The 18,779-nt window shown below is 45.0% G+C and overlaps 1 protein-coding gene across 1 annotated transcript in view; it reads left to right on the top strand.

The window, feature by feature from the left end:
- LOC146196714 (sn-1-specific diacylglycerol lipase ABHD11-like) overlaps positions 1 to 14,820 on the top strand; it is a 24,117-nt gene extending 9,297 nt beyond the window's left edge. Inside the window, exons 5-8 of the mRNA XM_084597062.1 lie at positions 1,704 to 1,877; positions 5,131 to 5,322; positions 10,564 to 10,748; positions 14,635 to 14,820. Of these exons, the coding sequence (XP_084453188.1) occupies positions 1,704 to 1,877; positions 5,131 to 5,322; positions 10,564 to 10,748; positions 14,635 to 14,779 (696 nt within the window). The 3' untranslated portion in view covers positions 14,780 to 14,820. The remainder of the gene's footprint in view (positions 1 to 1,703; positions 1,878 to 5,130; positions 5,323 to 10,563; positions 10,749 to 14,634) is intronic.
- Positions 14,821 to 18,779: the final 3,959 nt, after the last annotated feature.

Below are 18,779 nucleotides of genomic sequence, written 5' to 3'. Positions count from 1 at the left end.
GCTTATCCTCCCTCATTTGAGTTCTTCTCCTGATGCTGGTCATGCTTGAATTTCAGCATTCGTTCTCCACATGCAGTTGTAATTGTATAGCCTTTGTCAAGACTAGAGCCCAGGGGGTCTGCTTCTGAGCCGCATAGTGGCACTTATCTAGCTTTATTGAGGTCTTTCCCATTGGAGGGTGTAGGACGAAAAATCTTACCATCAAGAGATACGTAACACTGAAAATGCATTAAAGTGATATCCGCATGATGTGACTCAGAAGCAGACTGCCTGGGTCGTACACTTTTAAAAAATAAATAATTTTCATTTGAAAACTAAAGGAAAAGCGGTATGTTCACCGAAGAAACCGGAGGACGTAAAAAGGGCTCATTGTCGAAGGACATTCAGTAAGAGAAGCCGCCTACAATTATATTAATCTTTTCCATTGACATTCTGGCCAGCGCAGCAGTTGTGTGTGCTGCGCGGTATCCTGGCGTCCATAGCACCCTATTTTTGAAAATCTTTTTTCCCCTGTGCTGACCTTTTTGACTTCTTTAATTAATACGGCCGATTTACCGCTGCATATTTATCTAATCATATCCACTACTCAGGCGACCTATTCGGCTAATTTTTCCCTAAGTAAATCCTCTAATCATAACTACCGGATATTCCCTAAATTCCCTTTTCTTGTCTTCCCTTCTTGTCGTCTTCTAGCTATGACGCCGACGCGGAGCTCGGAATGGTAAGAGAAGACGTTACAAGGCGTATTTACGAAAGATTCTGCAGCAATGGTATAATCAAAGCTACAACACTTAAACTTGGAACAAGTAATGCGCATTAGTTGTACTAGCAAAAAGTTCAGAATTTGCTAAAATAAAACGAAATCTCTTGAACGCGTGCTTTCTTTTCCCTCAGAGGTGGCTCGTAGCAATACTGAAACTTGTAGTGGCATATTTCAAGTTAAGAAATGAAACAGGAATTATAAGACTTTATCAAGAGGCAGTTTATGCAAAACTTTTCCTTTGTTTGTGTGCATTAAAATGGCTGATTTCGGGTTTTTGTTGTCCATCTGTTATTAGTCATTGCAATTATATCATTTAGCGTAAAACACCGCTCAAATGAAAGAGAAATAAAGGACAATATATGCGCCCGTGTTTCCTCCCGTGTATTTCTTTAGTCTGGTGTGTGTTTTGCGCTAAATGATTTAATTACAATGGCTTAAAACCAACTAGCCCGTCAGTCAACTCTTCTGTTATTATAGCCTAACCCATAACTGCTCCATTGCGCTCTGCTGATTCCATCGCTATGTTACGAGGCATTTTTTGGTAGGAAGGGAAAGTATGCAAGAAATAAATAAATCTGTCGCGATATTTTTTTTTTTTTTGCAAATTATCGGGTTTCTTGGGACTACTAGATCCGCACAATTTTTGTGCCAAATTTCGCTCATGTAATTTGATTATACCACTGCTACAAAATATACTATTCCTTCTAAGGTGAGGTCTCACCCATAAAAAGAAAGAGGGAGGAAAAATATACTAGAAAATGGGATGTAGGAAAAGACTTCGAGATTTTCCCCATATATACGAGCGAAAAAAAAAAAAGCATCCATACACGACTCAAACGTTCGAGTATTGCAGGTGTAACGATGTCCTTTATCACTGTAAAACAACAAAAATGATTGCCAACGTTTTTTTTTTTTTTTTTTTGCCATTGCACCCTCGCAGGTATACGCGGTTGATGCGCGCAATCACGGCAAAAGCCCGCGCACCGGCGATATGGACTATGCTCTCATGGCCGCCGATGTGGAGCAGTTCATGCGCGACCAGAAGGCGCCCAGGGCGACCTTCATCGGCCACAGCATGGGCGGAAGGACGGCCATGCAGCTCGCCTTATATAAGGTCAGTATAACCACTTCCTTTCTTCGGCATGGGCTACCTATCAGAAAGTTACATCGCTAAGCTCACAGCTGACCGCTGTCTGTACCTAGCGGCTACTTCAGCGCTGGCTCTGTACACTGTAGCCGTAAAGGGCATGGAGGAAGCAACATTACTGCTCAATTTGCGTTATTTAAATATAGGGGACATAATGGTAAAATGGAGTCCAAAGTCAGACTCCGCCCGCACCTCTAATGTATCGTGGGTAGAGAAAGTTTCGCAATCCGAAATATAAATGAATAGGTCAATGAGACAAATATTTTTGATTGGCAGACAGGATGCTTAGCTTTCTTCGCGCACAGCACGTATCATGATGATGATGTCGAGATATAGCTCCTCGTCTGGGGCGCGCAACGTTCAGTTTTGTGCTGCAGAATCAGCTTAGTGTATCCACTAGTGGAACAAAAGTGCAATTAAAACCTCCTAAATGTACAGTCGTGAGCAAAAGTGGTATGCAACACGCAACTGCGGCAAAACTAGGGAGCCTACATGTTACGCCGCGCAGCCGGACGCCAATTCCCCAGGTAAAGGAGTTCCGCGTTTTAAGGCGAAAGCCTTTATTGCCTCATCGTTGTTCTTCAGCAAAAGTGTTACGCTTTTGCGGCGGCTCTGATTGGTCGAGACGGGATGACGTCATGGAGGTATCGACCAATCACAGAGCACCACCACAGTATGCGCGAATGCGTGCCATACATGGCCATATTTCAATCAATGATCAATTACTAACTAATAATTAAGTAGTTAAATATTGAATACAAATTACTAATTAATTACTATTTATTAATAATTACTAATCAGTGTCAGTTGCGTAAACAATTAATTATGAATTAATGCCGCGCACCCTGTACAATCAACCACACAACAGTAAACGTAGAACAACTGCGAAGATACAAGCGCGATCTCGTTGCAGCCAAGCAGAATTCACTGAATAATTAAATGCCCTCGCAAATGTGAAAGAGTAGTCGCTCGCTTTACTCATAGCAGCATTCATCGCTACAAGCGCAACAGTCGCGTAGCAGAATGCAGCACTCAGGCTTTCGCCTTTCATCACTTTAGTCTCCAAAGTGTCCTCGAATTTGTTTTCGCCGCCAAGCAAACGTGTAGCATCGTGAAGCCAACTCGACGAGCACTCCTGCTGCATTGCATCATCCGCCGTCAGTACGGTGGTGGTGGTGAAAAGCTTTATACAATGTTGGGAGTCGGAGTGACGCGCTGTGTGTCAGATGTGGCGACGATGATATATTTCGATTAGGAAAGCCAAAGTAATCACTTCTCGACTGCTTTCCAGTCTGGCTGCTCGACTCCTGCAAAGACGACGTATGGCTTCGCTGCACAAATGGTTGCTTATACGGCACCTTCGCGAAACTATGGCAAAGCCTATATAGTAACTTTAGGGTGATGATGATGATGATGAATACTATGTGGCGATCCCTTTGCATCAGGGGGGGGGGGGGGAGAGGGCGCACGATGTGCACCCTGGCCGTTTACATGTCATAAGTCATAGCACACACAGCAACACAAAAACAACTTAAACACAGGCGGGGGGTGCCTTCGCTGGAGTCACCGAGTTCGGCTTCGGCTTGCGCTGCCTTGACGACCTCCCCCCCCCCTTCCCCCACTGGCGAAGTCGGCTTTTTGTTGCCGCCACCGCAGCGTGCGGAGTGTCACCGTCATAGATGGCTAAGCCCAGCGCTTGCAGTAGGGTTGTGCCCTCGGGGAAAACTGCATTTCAACGCCATCTAGCAACATGCTATCCTGGATCGAGACAATCGTGGCGGGGCTCTACTTTATCGACATGCATGTCTCGGTGTCGCTAGCTGGCGTTCAGATGACATTTAGACGCAGTTTTCCTTAGGGTTACTATGTAAAGTCTATATAGTAACTTCATTTCTGCCAAGCTCTGCCACTGGCTGCGTGTTGTATTACTTTTGATCACGACTGTACATACTTCGTGCTTTGTTTTGAGGGACCGAAGATGGGGACAGTATTTCAAATTTATCTTCCAAAGCTGCGGATGAGAAACGTCGGGGAACAGGCTTTGGAAATGGTTGAGTACCGTCTCTCTGAAGAGTCTTTTTTATTTGAGGGACTTTTTGTGAGGAAGCATCTGACAGTGCTTTATGGGCGAGACAGTCTGCCACTTCGTTGCCTGTGACACCTATGTGTGAGAGTACCCATTGAAAATGTAAAGTAAAACCTCTGCTGTGCAGACTCTGCACCAAGCGTAGAGAGCTTATAGACAAGGCATCAGTAGGAAACCTGCACTCTAACCTTTGAAGGGCAGATTTTGAACCTGTTAAAATGACAACAGGTTGAGCCGGACAAGACCCTAGCTTCCGTAAAGCCACCTCAATAGCAACACTCTCGGCCGTTGCGTCCCACAAGCCATGTGTAACCAACGGTCTGAGAAGACATCAGGCCACTCTACTAAATCAAACTCGCGCGGACTCTGCCCGTAGTCCTGCCTGGATGCATAAGACGGGCATGGCGTCGTCTCCGCTATGTTCTATATGTAGTGCGTGCGAGGATATAGAACATTATATTATATGTTATCCAGAGTACAACGCGGAAAGGTGTGCGATGCTCGCTTCCTTCAAGAAAACAGGAGCCCTTCACAGTGCACTTCAGGGCATTGTCTACCCGTGTGGAAACCAGACATGCAGAAGGGAAGCTTGATGCCTTCTTTTACAATTTCTGCAGGACAGTGATATTGACACTTGATGGTGACAGCTGGAATGGACAGCGTTCTACTGTGACTGAATGTGTGCGTAGATGGTGACTTCTGGAGCGGACTGTGTTATACTGTGAGTGAATGTGTGATAGATGGTGGCAGCCGGAATGTACTGTGTTTTGCTGGGAGTTAATGTGTGCATGGATAGTGACTTCTGGAGTGTACTATGTTATACTATGAGTGAATGTGTGCATAAATGGTGACTGCTGGAGTGGAATATGTATTATAAGTGACTGTGCGCATAGTAGGGCAGATTTCACATATATTGAGATTTTTGTAACACATAAGCGACGCTACGATGGAGTAATTGCCGGCAGATAAAGCAAGGCTAATCCAACCTGTAGCATAAAACAACTCAACTCAACCCAGGCTTTAAATGCATTGTGGAGTAGGAAAAATAAATGCGCAACTGCTACACCGCATGCCGCACTCACTGGAAAGTATGGTCCGACTGGCAATCTTGTAGTCGCCTCATTGTCTTCGCAGCCTACCCTTGTCGAGCGGCTGGTCGTGGTAGACGTAGGTCCGTCCACGATACCAGCCGTGGTGGGCAACTACCTGCTTCCGCTGCAGCTAGACACCATGGATGCTGTCCTGCCGAAGCTGTCTCCTGACATGAGCTTCGAGGACGCTCGCCGAGAAGCGGATCGCATTCTTGCCAAACAAGCAGCCCTCGAGGTAGAGCTCCATTTCAGCGCTGTGTCACGTCATTTGCGCGCAAATCTTGAGTTGCGAAAACATTTCTTAAAACAGAGTTAAACCCGGGCTAATGACACCCTGGTCCGAGGCTATTGAGTGTTTAAAATGTCGCCATGACGTTTGAAGGAATGCCTTCCCAGCATTCAAATATAAGCGAGGAGGTATTACTCAGGCGCTAAGGTACTGCGCTGGCAGTGGTATGAAGGCGGCGAAGTAATCGTACTAATGAGACAAAACGAAGAGGAACATCAGATTCGGCAAGCAGTTTTTACTGCACCTTTGATTCCAGATTGTTTAAAAAAATCATAAGTAAATGGTAACAGCGCATTCAATGTCCTCCAGAAAGCCCTGCATTAGTCATGAAGTATCATTTGCAGCAAAAAAAAAAAAAAAGAAAATACACAAAACAAAAAACTCTGATACCATGGAACTTGTTTTTCGATTAACACAATATGTACCCGAGGTCTCCCCTCCCCTTCTCCCTCCCCCACCTCTCTTAATTCTAAAATTTAACTCTAGTAACTCTAGTTAAATTTTCGATAGCAACGGCGGAAGCTTCTTTTGCCAGCTACATTATTCCCCTATCCCGCCCTATTGGTGTAAGGTGCTACATTATAGGGGACACTTAAGCTCATCCTTTAAGAATATGACGCGAGAGCGTAAGCTACCAGCCCACATATAAATGAGAAGGGTTCAATGCTGCTGGAATGAATGTTGTTGTTGTTGTTCTCCTCTAATGTGATGGCACATACCCACACAGGGGGATCGGCCAAGAATTGGGGTGCAGAGATATTAGATTTTGAGATGTATAACTACATCGCAAAAATTAATAGAAATAAATGCTAGGGAATAGAGAAGGAAAACGAATGTGGAGCGAAAGCACTACCTTCTTCTTCTTCTTCTTCCTTGACATTTGGCACATACCCATGAAGGGGGATTGGCCAGGGTTCAGTGTGGACTGCCAAATGTCCTACAAAAACTGAATTAGTGTATTAAAGTAATTGACAACTAAACAAAAACATAAGATTTAAGATCACAAAAGTTATTGAAAGAAAAAATAGGAAGCAAAAATTTGGAATTCTGTAAATTTGGAATACAATTAGCAAGGGAATCTGTCCGTAGCTGTGATGTAGTTATGTAAGTACTGACAAATTTGAGGCAACGCAAATCCTTTCACACTCGCACCGAAGGAGAGTAAAAGCGGGGACCGACAACGTAAATCCAAGCGTGCAATTGGAGTTTCTAAATGCACCCTCCTCTGATGTGAAAACCTCGGCAAGCGAGAAGGAAGTGATCAATATTTTCAATTTCACCGCAAGCCTCCCAAAGGTTTGCGGGGCTGATCTCGCATCTACATAAATAAAGATGTAGACGAGGAATCCTGCATCTCAGGAGAGTCATCGTTACCTCAGGACTGCCGTGATTTACATGAACGAACTTTCCATGAGTATATGAGATGCTGGTATTCGGCTGTAGATAGCAAAGGATCATTGCATGAAGCGGCTAGGTATTGATATCGCTGGAAACGGGACATTCCAAAATGGTGATATTAGGGATGGTACATGAAACAGATGCATCAAGAGCTGAATTTTGCCAAAAAATCTGCCGCTTTGTTCTGGAAAATACCGCTGTGACCGGGTACCCAGATGAAGCGTATTTCCTTCACCCACCCCGGTATGAAATACTTTAGTGAGCAGCCTGAGCGTTCTTCTCTTCTTCTTCTTCTTCTTCTTCTTCTTCTTCTTCTTCTTCTTCTTCTAGGAAGCAAAATTTCTTCTAGGAAGCAAAATCTTCTTCTTCTTCTTCTTCCTTCTTCTTCTTCTTCTTCTTCTTCTTCTCTTCTTCTTCTTCTTCTTCTTCTTCTTCTTCTTCTTCTTCTTCTTCTTCTTCCTTCTACTTCTTCTTCTTCTTCTTCTTCTTCTTCTTCTTCTTCTTCTTCTTCTTCTTCTTCTTCTTCTTCTTCTTCTTCTTCTTCTTCTTCTTCTTTCTTCTTCTTCTTCTTCTCTTCTTCTTCTTCTTCTTCTTCTTCTTCTTCTTCTTCTTCTTCTTCTTCTTCTTCTTCTTCTCTTCTTCTTCTTCTTCCTTCTTCTTCTTCTTCTTTCGCGGCTTTCAAGGTCAGACGTGGCCTTTCCCAAGACGACACGACGGGCCGAAACCTGGCGCAGTATTGCTATCGCAATAAAAAAGAATATACAGGAAATCATACGATGGTCAAGCGACGGATATGTGCTAGTATGATGGAGGTGAAAAGCAAGGCGTCTGTGGGCTGTGAAATGTCAGTGCACGTTAAAGAACCCCAGGGGTAGAAATTTCCGAGTCCTCCACTACGGCGTCTCTCATACGATGAGTCGCTTTGGACGTTTAAAACCCCACAAACCAACCAGATACGTGTTAGCAGAATTGGCTGCACATTTCACTTTTACATTCACCACCCTACCCCTTCCGTATTTTAATTTGGTTTCGCACTCTTTTTCTTTTTTGTCCCTGAGCAGCGTGGGTTTCCGCTGGTTTGAAGGTAGGTGGTGAGTGAAGGTTCTCGTATTTGTAGAACCTTGAATGTCAGCTTCCCTATAAACCAAAATCCTTTCGCCGTGGCTCACGGCTCATCCTGCGGGTAAAGGTTGGATGCAGCGCCGCAGCCTTGTATATTGCACCGCCTGCACACTGAGCGCTGCCGTTCGCATCTAAAATGTGGTCGAGTTGGTGGAAAATAACAGGAAACAACAGCGCAAACACAGGGTGAAGGTATGCATAGACAAACAACGCGGGCGCTAATTGCGCCTACGTCAATGTGCAGTTTTTTTCTGCCTTCGTCTGGTATTTGCGCTCTTCCTTCCTGTCATGTAGTTGTCGAGTGCGGCAGCTTGGAGCCGCTGTGATTCACACCACCTTCTACGCGCAGCACAGTAGTCGACCGCCAATATCGCGGGTTGGCCCACCACGATGCAGGGGTTCTCTCTGGACAGGGCAGCTGAATTTAATATTTATAAAACTGGTACGTGTATAATTTGTGTCATGATCACGAAATCGATCTGCCATCTCTGTTTCTTTGCAGTTAAATCAACCTAGTAAAGTCCACTGCGGAGAGAAGGCCTCATAAAGTAACCGTGTTATTGTGCCAGGTACAAGCACCCAGTCACTGCCTCTGCCACAGCTCTTTTGGCTTTGGCAAAATTCTGAGAGTTGCCTGCACTCTTTGTGATATTTTCAGGCCACTCTTACAGACTCAGTTTATGTTAAAGGGGCTCTGAAAAAAAAAAGGACTATTTTGCACTGATAGCTTATCGCGTACTGATCACAAGCAGTTATTTTAACTCAAAATAGAGTTTTTGATAAGCAAGGTAAGGACCAAAACTACAACAAAGAGACGCGAGTATTAGAATGCATATTGCAATCGGGTGAAAGGACAACGAACCGCGCTCGTCCTGTTGGTTTCTAATTGTCAGTTGTCCTTTCGCGCGGTTCTAATAACCAAAACTAAAATGCGCCCATGGCTTTTAGTTCTGCACGATTCGCGTAAAATGTTTTTGTTTCAAATCAAGTTTTCGCAGCAACCAAATGAGTCATTTGCTGCCGATAAAACATGGACAAAGACCGCTACAGAGCCACAGCCATACAGTAGATTTTATTGAGAACAAACTTAAACAGAACTGTTCTGATTGCAGACATGAACGACTTATTCGTACCAAGAAATGTTTGGACATTTTCTTGCAAAGAGTTTTGCAGGTACTTTTTTGTTTCATATATTGCTTATTACCACGGTAATAACAAATATTTCTGCAGCTCTTCACTTGGCAGGCACCTAGATTTTTATTTTTTTCTCTGTTAATTTTCCAAACCGTGCCAAGTATTTTTATAGCAGACTGACATTATTTGTCAGCGCTGGACAAACTTGAGAAGGCAAATTTCGCTACATATTGCTTAGACCATTTTTATCAATACTTTCATATAGAAAAAGTATCTAACGACATTCCAGTTTCCTCCCAATTATTTGCAAAAACGGAGCTCATTGTATTCTTTACGGCAGTTACTCGTTGCGAGCGCGAGCGCAGGAAACAGTTTACGAAAAAAAGTGCTCGGAAGACTAGATTATTCCCATCAATAGGTGTTGAACAGTACTATATAACATCGCAGGGTTGCCTCAGAATTAAAAGATTCCCAGATTACTGAACCTGCTTCCTGAACCTGCTTCCTCCCTATATGACTTTTGGCTGCGCTCTCCGTTTTGCTGGTAATAATCATTCGCATGCGACTTCAAATATTCTCTAGCACCGGTGGATTGTCTATTAGGTCATGTTTTGAACATTTTTTTAATCCTGCCTATAATCTATATCTTCCCAGTCCTGCCTCCTTTTGAAGCGAAAGCTTCACTACGCCAGGTAGTTAAGCCGTCGAGTATGCACGGTTTCCACCTTGAGAGCGATTTAGAGTTCAAACTTTTGTGTTAAACCTGATGGTCGTCATGTGACTTTGGGGCATATTCACGGAGGCCGCCATGTAGCCCGTGACCTCTGCCAAGGTCGAGAACACGTGATGTAACGTCAATGTTAATGCCACGTGACCTTGTGCTCGCCATGTGACTTCGGGGCATAGTCACGTAGGCCACCAAATGGCCCATCACCACTGTCAAGATCGAGGTCATGTGAGGTGACCTCAGTGTGACGTGGAAGTAGAGGGCACTAGAGGGGCGATACGTGTATAAATAGGAGCCCCGGGCTCCTGCCTAGGTTACAGCACTGCTCGAGATGGAGGAGGACGAACATCATAATACAGTAGCGCATCGAAACGCGAAGAAGGCACGTCGGAATGAGGCTCTGAAAAGGCGGCGTGCCCGAAGAGACCAATGAAGAACGGGCTTTACGTTTAGAGAAACGCACAATGTGTTTAATCCAAGCTTGGCAATGAGCATAGCCATGTATGAAGCTTTCGCTTCCCTCCAGGGTTAACCAAAGTTAAATCACCAGCTATTTTTTTTTTACATATATTTTAGAACCTGTACTTTCGATGGAAGCAAGGCAATCCATCAAGGCAGCGAAATTGCGATAGAAGCTGCATGGTTCTTGTATATGAAACCGTTGCGTAAATATTTTTCCTGAAGACTCCTCAAATAACACCCTCTGCTTATGGAGAGGCCAAAAAAAAAAAAAAAAATGTCTTGTTGCCGGCATAGGAAGAATGATCTTATGGTGTCACTCGCGCTGTTCGCACCCCTTCATGCAGAACCGATCCATCCGAGAGCTGATCCTGGCGAATTTGCACAACCCCTTCGGTGAATACACGTGGAAGGTGAGCGTGGAGGCTGTTAGGAAGAACCTCCCCAAGCTGGTGCACGCGGAGCACCTCAAGGGCCGCAGATCTGACGTCACCGCACTCTTCATCTGTGGCAAACTGTCCCCATACGTGACGTGAGTGATTGGCTCCGAATCTCCGCTGTGCACACACGGTGGGAAGCGCACACTAATGTGCTACAAATTTCTGTGCATGACCTTCAAAACCTCAGTCCACACTCATGATGTGCACGTCTCGAAATACGTGAGTGCAGGGCTCTGAGCTCAACAGCAACAGGGTGTCAGAGTCGCCGAGCCGTCGTGTAAGGAATGCGCAAACAGTTTCGAAGGTCATAATCTCGATGTTATTTTATGCAAGTTGCGTTAGTTTACTTGATAATCCACTCTGTGTACATGTTACATAATACCGCATATACCCCCGTAACCTTCACGTGATCATATCGATGAGGGACCCTACATTAGTATATTGTTAGGTAATAATTCCTACCGCCTTCGGTCCTTTTGCAGAAACACCAGGGCCAAATAGATTTTTTTTTTTTGTCCTCTACCGATAGACTGTTATATTATTACAGCCTTCTGTCTTTTGCAGAAACTCCAGGGACAAAGCGTCGCCTCAGGCGGTTACAAACATCGTCCTACAATAGCCCAGCTAGACTGCACACAATTAGTCCGGGTACTTTCTGAGCTGAATGCACGTTTTGTGGCCAGAAAGTACACTTTTACTATATGGTATGTGATTGCCAAGGAAAACAAGTCATATCTCATAAAGCAAACCCGACGTGGGCGGTTTGGGAGGTGGCCCTGTTCAGCTCCAGCCTTGCGGCACAAATGGCCTTGCTTGCGAGAGCTCAGGCAGAGGCTTCAACCAACGGAGTCCAGGAATGAGGACCCGAACAACCCCGCCCTTAAACCATAACTCATTTTCCCAAGTAATGTTTCATACTACTAATACTACTTATCATTATCATTCTGGTGCTCGTGATTAGATCAGCGTGTTCTGAAAACGTCAGTGTTAGACTCTCTTCCTCGTTATTCTAACACAAGAAAAAGTTTGAGGAATAAGAAGCGTGCAGCTACGTCACATTGGCGCAGTTTCGTGGTTCATCAATCGCGGCAAAAGTCTGCATACATATCTAATTGGTTCATTATTATCTGTTCCGGTTAGCACGACTGAGTCTGTGCTCTGAGCCACAAAACGGCGCCCGTGACGTCACTTGAATACCTTCTGTAGAATGCTGAGCCCTTGCTTTTTCCGCCGGCAAAAAATGACTGACCTTGTAGATTCTCGATAAGTTGCATTTTTGTATTCCGAAACACATTCAAATGTCGGCCGTCTTTATAGGGCGTGGAACGGATCTTGGAGGGTAAGATAATAGCATATTGAAAATGAGTGCCCGAACCGTCGAGTGGTACTTTGGATGCCGATGGATGCACGCGATAAGTCGTTACGAGCGGAGTCTGCCTTGTCTGGTTGCCCGAGCGTGGGAACTAAGGCTTGGGAACAAAAGCTTTATCGCACACCAGGGTGACATGCTCCGGGAGATCACGAAAAACATGAATCATGTGAGAAAATCCGGGCCTTTGCATGTATGCACGATTACTTACTGGAAAATACCTGTTGCCTTTCATTAAAGTACTATTCCACGAGACGTACAGATACACCGACTGAGCACTGCCACATAACGTCTCATTGGGACATTCGTGGCAATGAGACGTTATGAATTTGAATCCACCTTACTGAAAAACCAAGTTCCACTCAACAATAACCTCATAAAATCTCATTTAATCGCATAGAGTCTCATACGGCGAACATGTTTATCATAAAATAATGTACATAATTTATGATAATGTTTTCAAGAAAGTATGAGACCCTACGCAACTATATGCAACTTGTATGTGATTTCGTATGTGAATTGTGTGAGATTGTGTGAGAAAATGTGAGGTTATTGCCTCATACGATTGCCTCATACAGGGCAGTCTCGGGAACATTCATTTCTGAAGTAACTTTCTCAGAAATAAACTCGTCTTTCATATCTGCCCAGAGAAAGCAAATAAGTTTTGTACCGAGCACGAATTAAACGAAAAAGTGTGTTCCTCAGTGTCCCTCTCTAAAGTTAACTGATATAACTTTGCATTTCGGCTCCATCGGAATGCAAACAGCACTTCGGTCAGGTTTAGAACGTGCGACCTTGAGCTAAGCAGCTGAGCAGTTGAACGCGAAGCGGCCCCGAATCTCTATGACAGCAAGCAAAGTTCTATTAGAGCAGAATACGATACACATTTGATTTGACGCCAAACGGCACCGCCGCGTCTTTTTCAGCCGCCTGCTGGACTGCTCAGGTGATTCAGGTACGTTAGCAGTCGAGGTAGCAAAAATAAAGAAAGAACAAAGGAGGAAAAGCTTCTCTATGCCAGACGAGTTCAACGAGGAAAGCCCATCGCTGGTAGCATACCCTTCTACTGCAGGAACGGCTCGGGCAACCAGACAAGACGTGCTCCGCTCGTAACGACTTATCGCATGCATCCGTCGGCATCCAAATTAACTGTGATGCAAGCGCTGATTGTGAGGTATACCCAGAGATGCCTCGCAATTTTTACTTGCACATGAGATGTGAAAAAGTCAATGACCACAATCACTGAACGGGCAGGATATACAGAGCCTTGCGCGAGAGGAAAATTTGCACAACGTGTATTGCCATAAAGCATGCTATGACATTGTTAACGAGCGAAGCCACGACCTTGGCATTCTGACCTTGGCAAATCTGATGTCTCTAAGGAAATCAAGCAATATTACCTCCGTCAAAAGTGGAGAAGCAGCCGCACGATGAGCTATGCCAGCATGTAGAGCCATTCATCCTGCGTTCGAGCAGCAGAAGCTGCAGAGTATACTTGGGAAGGATATTTGAGACGGGATGCCTCGTAGTGGGCTTCTCCATCTTTCTGATGGATTGGCTACATTGCAACGGCGCTGATCTTTCTTAAGTCGGTACGTTGATCGACACGGCCACATCAACGTATACACCTGGTTTTCATTCGTGTGAGGAAAGGCCCAAGGTAAGCTTCGGATGTATGCATGCGCCTCAGGCATTTTGCCGCCGTCGCTAAACAGGGCTAAGAGGGAAATTTCATTTAAAGAGAAACAGACAGCACTATGTCTGACCTTCGTGAGTATACGCATACTTTGACTTGTTAGTGTATGGCGCTGTAAACATTACATGCATTGCTGTTCTCAGGAAAGGCGCCTGATTGAGAAAAATCAAGAGGGAGCAACGTAAAAAGAAAACTTTGTTGTTGTTTGGATAAGAAAAGATATGACAGTTGGGGATTTATATATGAAAAAAAAGATAAACACAACTGCAGCGTATTAGGCTCCACCTTTCTCCATTTAACGGTGGAGATAACATCATAACGCAAGGTACCGTCTTTGCCAAAAGTAACCAGGCTGCGGGTTTCGCTTCTTAGTCATGTAGTAGTAAATTCGTACTTCTTCTGAAGCTGTAAATATGTGCAAAGTAAAGGCGAGATCCTGTTCTCACTTATTAACAAGTTGTGATCCTCTGGAATGTCATGCCGGTTTTAGAATACAAGCGAGAAGCGAAACATGCAGCCTGGTTACTTTTGGCAAAGGCGGTACATCATTATCAAACTGCGCTATTATTCCGCAAAATGTGCAGCCTTCAATTTACTACATTTGCAAACATCAGTGTGGTATTGATTTCGTTCAGCACCTCGCCTTCACATGCAATTATAATAGGGAATTTTGGGGTAGCGTATCGGTTATAGGGGAATGTGCTAATAGAAGGGAGCGATTGCGCATGCTCAGAGTAATTGCCGCACACCTCGCCCATTTATCGCAGCATTCTGCACGTGCGCATTGTCGTCCTTCTAAAACCCTATCCCCCTAACCGGTCGGGTGCCAAATATTGAAGTATGGTGGAAAATGCTGCCGACCATGGTCGACACACTTCCAATATTTCGTCTTTTTGTGTGTGTGTGTGTTTAGGATTGCAGAGCATGGCGCCATCCGGCGGGCGTTCCCCAAAGCTCGCATCGTGGCAGTGGAAGGTGCAGGACACTGGGTCCACAAGGACAAGCCCGACGTGTTCTTGAAGATGGTCAAGGACTTCATGGCGGAACCACTTGCGTAGCCCACGCCCTCGCTTGTCTGATCATGGCTGGTGCGACGTTCGTCGATACTGAGCATAAGTATAATAAGCGAGCCAAATAAACAAAGGATCGTTGTCACAGTTGTTTCACAACAATTTTCATAAACGCAGTCCATTTTTTTTTTTCTATGGCAGCTTATACTACTCGGTGCAAACATAAGAAAAAGTTTAAAAACGACCTTTATTCACAAATCGGAAGCAGACACCATTCACATAAACAGGTACATACAGGTGTGCACCCAAGTAAACGGGGCACGGTTTTTTGTTCAAATTAAAATTACGCCTTCTTCACAGGAGATAAGAAAACAATATCCGTCCAAGTAAACGGGCACTGGTGTCTACTACCGGTTCCTATATACCACGACTGGCAGTTTCATTTAGGCAATGCGTGGAAAATTGTTGAAGCAAATAGCGTGCTCCGTTTACTTTTGTCCGCAGGGGTACATAACAATATCTTGCAATATCTCGCATTTGGCTCACAGCTGATAGGGGTCTTTGAGTATTCAATTTGATATACCGGAAGTCAGGGCAAAATGGGGGAACAGGTAACTATTGTTTTGCTAAGGGTAACAGAATTGATCTCAAGCCAATTAAAAAGTTGTCGCGGCCGGCCGTGAGCAGCAGCTAGGGACGTAAGCATGTATATTTGAATATCATTCGAAAGAGACGTTTGTCTTCAGTGTGCAGGTCTCTTGATTATGAAAGGAAGCAGTCAGCACGGAAAATTACATTTTATAGTTTTTTTTTTTCAGGTGCAAAAAAAAAAAGATGATAATGACTGCTCGTTATTCTACAACGAGAGAAAAACTGTATAAGAAGCAGGAAATGTTGTGCTTTATAAAATAATACTGAGTTAGTGTTAATTGAATGCTCAAACTATATATTTCCCTTTAAAATAGAATAAAAGCAGCGGCGGACCTTTTTACCTAGCTGGAGAGGTACGGGCTATATCGTGATTCACGGATAGCGTGGTGTCGAGGTGGGAACAGCAATCAAGTGGATGATACGAGACGGAGTTGAGAACAAATGAAAAGAGCTTTATACAGCTATTTACATCCGGAACAAAGAACAAAGGTCGCAGGAATGGGGCCACAGAGTCCGGGACCCATCTCGAAGCCGATGGCAACAAGCGTCCGATGGTCGGCCGCGCATCCAGGCCTGCGCATTCTGGAGCAGCACGCTGGTTCCTTCTCTGGTGACGCGGTGAAGTTTGGCCGGCCTAAATGCCCGAGGGCTTCAGCCGGCCTGGCACAACAGGGTTCAGCTAAAAAGAAAATAAATGCCATTTCGGCCTCCTATCGCACCAACAAACTTAAATCGACGATCCTTGTATACATAGCGAAGCGTTAAGGCGCAGGCCAGCCTATTACCTATGGCACATTCTATCAAGAAGTGAGTAAAAAGGTTGTTCTCGTTCTGGGGAGATTTAGAACCTTGCGAAATGCTATGCGAGCCACACTGCACAGGCCGGAGGCATATACCGCTTTCCCTGGCAGGTTTTTGATAGTAAGCAAGACAGCTTAGCTTCATATAGATATTGCTCGAGTCTCGTACTGTTATAAGAGCTAGACATTCCTTTCAGCTGCCACCGTACCGGAGCAGCGGATCTACAGCGCATTGAAATATCAAATCAAGAGGCCCTGAAAGTCCCGGAGTGCCATTTCGGCGCTTATCCCCCCCCCCCCCCCCCCTCCCTGCGTTTCCTCTCCAGTCTCGCCAATCACCCTCCTCACCAGTCTGGTCACAAACCGGTGTTACAGTACTAATTCTTGCCACCTTCTTATCCACGTCGACAAAGTTGACACGCTCCTCGAATAGCGCAAGATTTCTTCTTGTTTTCCTTTTATAAGACGATGGATGGATAGATGGAATATAGGAGCGTCCCCTTTGAAACGGGTGGTAGCAGTTGCTATCATGCTAATTATTGTTTTAGATTGGTTAACTATACCATAATTCTATTTATTGAATTTTTGTTTTTACATTGCTAACATTATGTCACTTTTCTGATTTTAAGCCACCAATCTTCCTGTCGTTTTTTTCTAGCCCCCCCCCCCCCCCCCCCCCCCCCCGCTTTATTCACCCGGCCACTGGTATCTCTAAACCCCAGAGCTTCAGGAAGAGTGACTGCGCCTGCATCGACTTCCGGATGGATACCATTACGTTCGAGTATAATATGGTCAATTGTTTCACTGGAGTTACCAAATACAGCACATGCGTCATCTTCATTGGTAAATTTCTTTTTGTAGCTGCGTGTTCTAAGGCACCTTGATCTAGCTTAAAAAAGTAGGGCACTGCCTCTTGAGTTATCAAAGAAGCTTCCTTCCTGATCTAATAATAATAAGAAAAAGGGGTTCACAGGAAGAGAAAGGCGCAGTATCTGTCACACTTGTAGCTGTGGACACCTGAACCGCGCCGTAAGGGAAGGGAGGAAGGTGGGAGTGAAAGTGGACATAGAGAAAGAGGAGCCGTAGTGGGGGGCTACGGAGTAATTTCGACCACCTGGGGATCTTTAACGTGCGCTCACATCGCACAGCACACGGACGCCTCTTCCTTCCTGATCTGCATAGATACGATGGAAAAGAAACAGAGTGTGGCATTATACCGAAAGTGGAAAATGCAGACCTTCCTGATCTGCATTTTCCACTTTCGGTATAATTCCACACTCTGTTTCTTTTCCATCGTATCTATCCAATTTTTACCTTCTGTATTTTTCACCTGTTGCTTAACGCTCTTTATTTCTTCGTCCTTGTGACCAGCATACTTACTGGTTAGTTTTCTAGTTCTTTTCCTCTATTGTGAGTCAACGCTTTTTAGGTATAGGTATTTAAATACTTTAGCTGCCCATCTGTTACTGTCCGAATTCCTCAGGCGTTCCCCATATAATATTTTACTCTGAGCTTCCCGTACTTCGAAAGATTCCCAGCCCATATCTCCCTGTACCGCCTCATTTGTGGTTTTGCCGTGGGCATCTAGTGCTAATCGTCCGACGGCTCTCTGATTTATTTCGCCCGACGTCACAGCGACGCGTGTGGTGATTTCAAAAGGCCGGCTACGCGCCACAGTGGCCGCGGGCAAAGCGGCAGCGAGATGGTTAAAAACCTCCGCGAGTGAACGAAGAAGCTTTACGACGAGATATTGTCAGCAGGAAGTCGCTGATTCTCATTTTTTTTTTTTTTTTGGCCGTGCTCACGCAATTTACGAGCAACGAAGAAAGAAGCAAGGATCGGAAGAGAAGGCGCGGAAACACAAGCGAAACTTGTTGCTTCGACTCGTGGACGATTGCGACCACTCCGAATGCACTGTCGCAAGCTTCGCGACTCGAACGTTAAAGGCATGACACCTGCCAGAGTGTTAAATCGACTTGCTTCGTGGATAAATGCTGCAATCATTAGTGGCGAGAGTTGTTCGCAGCGAGACCGACTTTTGCGAGCAAAAACTATGTTACAGAGAGGGGTGCGTCGCTTCACGCAGAGGAAGGCTATTTAGCATCGCACTCACACAAGGCTGTGATCTGATGCGAAGAAAACGCGTGCGCTCCTGATCCTATACCGCCAAATCCAACGCTGAAAACGGGCATATAACGCGAAGCGTTGTAGTCACTGCAGTCAGACCTGACGCACTAATTGGATGAGGTACAGTAACACTCTTGTAAATGCGACGAGTGTCTTTCGGAGAAACTAAACTTCAGAGCACTGTTTCCTTTACATCCCAGCACCCTCCCAAGCAGCATACCGCTATTAGACCAATGATGGTACAAGGTTGCGAAACCATGGCGTCAATATAAGACCAGCATTGCCTCTCTGGGGATTTACTACATTTGTCATTGTTGGACTATCGTCCACTCCAAAACTGGTGTATCTTAAAGCTAGTTTGAAACTACCAATGTGACTTAATGTTGGGGTTTTCATTCATAGCCCGCGTAAAACAACCTCCCCACTCCACAGGCGTATCCAAGGTCGGCAAACCAGTGGCTTTCCCTACA

This window comes from Amblyomma maculatum, chromosome 3 (genome assembly GCF_055883805.1).
Source record: "Amblyomma maculatum isolate TAMU_Amacu chromosome 3, ASM5588380v1, whole genome shotgun sequence".
Taxonomy (NCBI): Eukaryota; Metazoa; Arthropoda; class Arachnida; order Ixodida; family Ixodidae; genus Amblyomma; species Amblyomma maculatum.
The sequence above is the reverse complement of the archived record's forward strand: the minus strand, read 5'-3'. Positions and strand labels throughout refer to the sequence as shown.